The sequence below is a fragment of the Condylostylus longicornis genome, unplaced genomic scaffold, assembly GCF_029603195.1.
Source record: "Condylostylus longicornis isolate FDR11 unplaced genomic scaffold, ASM2960319v2 ptg000286l, whole genome shotgun sequence".
Taxonomy (NCBI): domain Eukaryota; kingdom Metazoa; phylum Arthropoda; class Insecta; order Diptera; family Dolichopodidae; genus Condylostylus; species Condylostylus longicornis.
Window position 1 is genome coordinate 87,050 of NW_026578250.1, and position 7,251 is coordinate 94,300.

The following is a 7,251-nucleotide window of genomic DNA, read 5'->3' on the forward strand; positions in this document are numbered from 1 at the left end:
TGTGAGAAAAAATAAATATTAAATTTAAATTCGGAAACAAAAAATTTTATTATCTATATATATTAAATTAATCAATGAAAAAATATTTAAAAAAGAAATAAGCAAATAATTAAGAAATGGTTTTTGTTTTTAAATATTTAAATTTAAACATAAATTAGTAAACATTTTTTTTTTGAATAAAATTTTTTTTTCCAATTTCGACAAAATAAATATTTAAACAATATTTGGGTTACTGATTCTGTTTAAAGAGGTTCGACCTGAATTTTCGTAATTGCAAAATATTAAAAATTATAAAAAATTATTTATTTATCGTATATAAAAAAAAAAGAATGAAAAGTAACCGTGCCATTTATTGAAATATATTAATAAAACATGTAGTTATCGTTTAAATTCCTAAGTTTTTTTAATTTTACATAAAAGTTTTTTAATTTTAAGTGATTCAAATGTTTTATTAATATACATTTATATTTTAAAATCTCGAAAAATATCATATTATAACTTCATATTTCTTTAATTATTATTATTGTTATTATATTTTTTAGATAAACGTATTTTATATAATATTAATTAACATTTAAAACAATGAACTAAACACAAAATAGCAAACATAATATAAAATATTCAACAGTATTAAAAATAAACTTAAATTTATTTACAAAAATAAAAGTAGAATACAAATAAATGTCGAACAAAAAAAACGGAATAAAAAAAAACCGACTTTAATTAAAAATAAAATTACAACTAAATAATAATTAATTATACGTAAAATAGAAATCATATTTATTTAATAATATAATAAAATAAATTAGAAAGAATAATTATAAATCTCGTATTAAAAAAAGAATTTTTTTTTAAGAAAATAGCGAACAAAAATATAAATATTAAAATTTAAAAAAAGTAAATAAGTAGGGAGAAAAAAAAAATATTTAGCATAGATTTGAAATCTTAATTTTATTTTCATTTGTTTGTTTTTTTTTCAATACGACATACAAGAAAAATGTCATTTTGGAATTGCTTTTCTTGTTTACGTTTTCCAAATGATGATATTATAAGACAATTAGATTATACTAGTTTATCATTACAAGAATTACCACAAGAATTATGGCAATATGATAAAACATTAGAAATATTAATATTATCATCTAATCATTTAAACGAATTACCTCAAAATTTATTAAATAATTTTCATTTATTGAAAATATTAAAATTTAACGACAATGAATTAGATAATATACCAAATAATATCGGTATATTACGTCAATTAAAACAATTAGATTTATCAAGAAATTCAATAAAATTAATACCAGATACAATAAAATTATTAAAAAATTTAACACATTTAGATTTAAGTTTAAACAATATACAACATTTACCAGATGCCATAACAAATTTATCACAATTAGAAGAATTATTATTAAATGAAACATATTTAGAATTTTTGCCAACAAATATTGGTCGTTTAATTAATTTAAAAATATTAGAATTACGTTCAAATAATTTAATAACATTACCAAAATCAATTGAATTATTAACATCATTAAATAGATTAGATATCGGCGCAAATGAGTTTACTGAACTTCCACAGGTAAGATTTTTCTTATAAAAGGGTAAAAGTAAAAATATTTAAATAGAAATTTTATATTTTGTGTGATATACATAAGTACACATTTTTTATATATTTTTTTTATAGGTAATCGGTAGTTTAAATCAATTAAGAGAACTTTGGATTGATTTTAATAAAATTACACATATACCAGTTAATATATCACATTTATGTGAATTAATACATTTTGAAGCGAATAGCAATCAATTAATTTCATTACCGAATGAAATAAGTAATTGGAAAAACTTGCAAGTAATGTCATTGTCAACAAATGAGCTTAAGGATTTACCATTTTCAATTGGAATGTTAAAACAGCTAATAACACTTAAATGTGATAATAATCAATTAAAATATATACCAGATTCAATATGTAATCTAATAAATATTGAAGAACTAATATTAAATAATAATTCAATAATGCGTTTACCAAATACAATTGGAATGTTAAAAAAATTAAAATTTCTACAATTAGATGAAAATATATTAAGACGTTTACCTAATGAATTATCTAATTGCCAAAATTTAACAGTATTATCAGTGCATAGCAACAATTTAAATGAACTTCCAGAAAATATTGGTCTTTTAATTAATTTAAGGGTTATAAATATTATTAATAATGTGATACAATATTTACCAGTATCAATATTAAATTTACAAAATTTACATGCACTGTGGTTATATGAAAATCAAACACAACCATTAATACCATTACAATATTATGATTCAAATCAATTATATTTAACATGTTGTTTATTACCTCAACAACAACAACAACAAATAAATGATGAAAGAAAAGTTCCATTATATGTGCTAGATAATGAGGGTAATTACGATCAAAATGATAATCAGCAAAGTGATGAAGATAATAATATGAACATATCAGAACATAAAAATCAAAATGATGGAAATCAATATGACCAAGAACAACAACAGCAGCAATTATTGTTGATTGACACTCAAAATAAATTAAACTACAATGATAAGCCACAGCCACAGTGGTTAAATTTTGTACGAAAGCCACAGCAATGTATTATGAATAGAAATAATTATCACAATTCACGAGAACATCAAAATAATACAGTAACAAGTCCATTGAAAAAAATTTGTTTTGCTGATGAAAATAATAGCATTAAAAGCAATACAAAAAGTGGTAAGTAAAAAATTATTTTAATCGCTTTATTATATATTGTACATGTGGGTCATTATACAATTGAAAATAAATCATTATACATTTTAAAATCTTTTTTAATCAACTAAGTTTTAAGATATACTCAAGCAATATTTAGGTATTATTCATGCCTTTTTGGTTTTATTTTTCAGACGATAAAATCGACGTTAAAAACAAAAATACTAAAATAAATACATCTTGTGGAATAAAATCAAAAGCAAATACAACAACAACCGCTGGAACAACAACAATAAACACTGGAACAGACGTATCATCTATTACATCAAAATTAATGCGTTCTCCTACACCATATCCAAAAGAACTACGCATAATGGCAAAATATATACGTAACCAAGTGCAATATCAACAACAAGCACAACAACAGCAACATCAGCAACAAAAGCTACAGCAGAATTTTAAACAAAATAATACATCACAAGATTTAGAAGAAAATTTACCTTTAAAATCGAAACAATTAATAACACAAATTAGTGATCATCAATCACTTATCAATGATGACATTATTTTAAATAAAAGTAGTTCTGATTTAAATACAAATTTATTGCAGAATAATGTATCAATTTTAAATCAGAATCATCCTAATAATAGTATTATGGAACAGCAACAATCGATTAATTGTCACCCGCCCTTACAAACACAGCAGCAACAACAACAATTAATATATGAAACTCCTCTAAGGCAAAATAAACAGCAACAAATTGCGCAGCCTCAGATATGTAACTCGTTCGATATTGTTGATTATTCGAAAATCGACGAAAATAATATATATGTTAAACATCCACCATCTATAATGTCAACACAACACCCAATACAATATCATCTGCAATTAAGTAATAATAGTATTCATTTTCCGCAACAAGATCAAATGCAGTATGAACAGCAACAAAATTACAGTGGTATTCATTATCATCATCAAAGTTATAATTTGGCAAATAATATTCAAAATAATTCTGATAATAGTTCATATATTGAATATCCCTCAACAAGTACTAGTAATTATAAAGATATTAGTCATATACGTTATTTGACTTTAGTTGATTCATTATCATCAAATTTAACGCCTTCGTCAACTGGAACAATGCCACAAGCATTACCAGCAACAGTTACAGCTCTATCAACACCAATTGAATATCAAAAACATCAACAACGGATACAACACCAACACCAGCAGCAACTTTATCATCATTCTCAGAATGATACCCAACTTCAACAAAATCAATTAAATATACTGCCAATAAATTATTTAATACAAAATAATGAAATACAACAACAGAAATCAATAAATGATTTTACCAGTCCACCACCGTATTATGTAGCAAAAAATTATACAAAAAAATCCCAAGAAGATTTATTAAATTACGACACTCTAAGAAATATTAAATATTCTCAACAAAAATACCAGCAAGAAAAACAACAACTACATCAACAATTACAACAACAGTATGATCAGGTTATTCCAAATAGTGGAAATGATAATGAAAATGGTGATTTCAATTTATTAAAAAATAATTTTGATAATATATCAGTTGGCAAAACTAGTAGTAATAATAATGAAAATAATTTAAACGATGATAAAAAACAAATGCAACATAATTTGAATTATTTGAATAATAATAATTTAAAAAATAATACCATTAATTTAAGTAATTATGATAATGAAGAGAATATTTGTAATGCATCGCAACCAAAACAAAATATTGATTCATTACAATCATTATCGAAATTATCAAATTCGAATACCGAGGTTATTAATAAAGATGATAATAAAATTGAAGAAATAAATGATCCACAAAATAATTGTAAAGAAAATAATTTTAAATTATCATCAAAACAATTAATCAACAATAATACAAATGAACTAGAATATATAACATCTGTAACATTTAACGGTGATGATAATAATCAAGAGCAACAGCAGCAGCAACAACAGGAACAACAACAATTAAAAAAGTTAAATTCACAAAAATGGTTATTTGGAACACATAAAAATCCAACAGTGGTAATTATCTCACAATCAAATTTAACAAAAAAATATCTTAACACTTCAAAATAGAATTTAAATATTATAATTTTCATTATCTGTTTTATTATTTCAGAAACAAGTTTTAGTTAAAAAAGATCCCACAATTGGTTTTGAAATAAAAGAAATTCAACATCAAGGAATTTTTGTTAACACAATAATTCCAAATACTTCAGCAGATAATTTACTTAAAGTTGATGATAAGATTTTAGATGTTGATGGTAATGATTTTACAAAATTGGATTTCAATGATGCTAACCAAATTTTGATTGATTCTGGTCCCGTTTTAACTATAATGATATCTCGAAAATAATTTAGTTATAATATATAATAATTAGTATGTAATGTAACAATTAAAGTAAACAAGAAATATTAAAAAGCTCAATATATGATAATTCTAGTTTAATATATTGTTAAAAAACTATTAATAAAATTAATTAATAAACAAAAAAGTATATAATTTTCAGCTTTAGGTAGCTTCCAAAATTAGTGTTTAAACTGAAACTCACAAAATCTTCCTTAAAATAAAGTCCAATGTAATATTTAAATTAAAATACAGTAAAGATTTATTTATCTACTAAATTTAAATAAAAAATTTTATTAAGAATTTTCGGAACATTGTAAAAATTGTACTTAATCATTATTTTATACTCTTAATGATATACATTAGTTTGAATTGTGAAATTACTTTTTGGGTGTTCAAATGCGGAAAAAAATACTTTATCATAGTAATTATTCCACGTACGTCTTTTAAAATTCAGATAAAGAAGTCGTAAAATTATTTAGCTCATTGGTTCGTAAGACTAAGCAAGAAAACTGCAAGTTAATTATGTTGCAAGAATCAGTTTTAAGCCACCAGAAAATAACAATACCTGTTAAGCATTTGTAAGATTTTTCATTCAAAAAAGTTGCTATGCGTTTAAATAAAAGAAGGCATAAATGAAACAAATTAAAATGGTAATAATAATTTTTTTATTCAGTTCATTATAACAAAATTATGCTATTAATTATTTATTCAAACAGTTGTTTAATTAAATATTTAAAAAAAAAATAGTATAATTATTTTAGTTTTATATGTGTATGTATTATATAAATATTTATGTAAATAACAACAAAAATACAATTTTAAAAACTTGAAATTTAAAATTATATTTAAAAAACCGGGCTTCAAAATTTCGGGGATATACTATATAATTTAACTATTATCGCCTATAAAATGAATTTCGTAATAGTACAGTATTACTATAATTTCAAAGTCAATAATTTAATAAATTGTTACATCCTTTTTAGTTTAGAAAGTTGTTTAAATATCTCACATTATTTTCTCCATTGTAATTCAGTTTAAAAATAGAGCTTTTTCGGTATTTTAGTTCTTAGTTAGATTTGACAAGGAGTATGTTTTTTATTGAAGAATTACAAAATTGTGTTGTTCGATTTTTAAGTATTGTTTTGCAGCATGTTCTGTAGCTCATGCTGCAAGTAAAGTTTTAAAAAAGCTTTGGCGTATGAGCAATTTTAAAAAATTTAGTGCAAAAGTGATTTTTGACATTAAAAATTATTTACTAATGTAACCTGTTTAAATTTTTAAATTAATTTGAAATTGATTAATTAAACGAATAGCTGACTTAAATTCTGACATACTTGCGCATCACACAAAAATGGGAGCGTCAAATTTTGTAATAATTGAAATACATATTGCAAAAAAGCTTTTTTAGTTCTGATTAAGAACTTGCAGCGCATCATGCAATACCGAAAAAGCCCATATTTTGCTAACAAGTTACGAATTATAAGTGCGTTCGGTAACATTGGTATGTATCTGTTATCATATTCTTGAATTAAAAGAAATTATTAAATTTATTAATAACCAATTAAAGATATTTATGTTTTCTATAAATTTTTTTATTCTTTTTTTTTTAATTTTATTTTTATGCGTTGCCGTTTTTTATATAAAGTCCAGAAGTGGTTAAATTGCTATCAATTTGCTTTATTCACAATAATTCGAATTAAGTTGCCGAATAAAGTAAAATTATTGCTAAAAATTTTTAAGCAAGAGCAATCAAGCAATATAAGATGGTAAGTTCGTGTCATTGTAAGCACATTGATGTACTTTTCAATTTGTTCATTATTTTTATAATATATGATATTTAAATAGTAACATACATTTATAGTGACTTTCAAAATGTATTAAAAGTAATACGATTACACGATTCGGTATTTATTTCCTATAAACTATAATATTAAAATTTTTTAAAAATCAAATCGATAAATTTACTCATTTAAATTGATACTTAAACAATATCATATTCTTTGTTTTATAACTACAATAGTTAGTAGTTTGCTTAAGTACTCGTTCATTTGCTTTTTTTTCAAGAACAAAAACTTGCAAAATGTCACTTGTTCTTTCAATATTATAGTTTTCAAATAAGTTCAATAACGCTG

The 7,251-nt window shown here is 22.7% G+C and overlaps 1 protein-coding gene across 1 annotated transcript; it reads left to right on the plus strand.

The window, feature by feature from the left end:
- The first annotated feature begins 703 nt into the window (after positions 1–703).
- Positions 704–5,272, plus strand: LOC129616759 (putative uncharacterized protein DDB_G0282129). Its single transcript, XM_055532320.1, has 4 exons — positions 704–1,585; positions 1,691–2,753; positions 2,924–4,791; positions 4,889–5,272. The coding sequence occupies exons 1-4, from the start codon at positions 998–1,000 to the stop codon at positions 5,123–5,125; spliced, it is 3,756 nt and encodes a 1,251-aa protein (XP_055388295.1). The 5' UTR covers positions 704–997; the 3' UTR covers positions 5,126–5,272.
- The last annotated feature ends 1,979 nt before the right edge of the window (positions 5,273–7,251 follow it).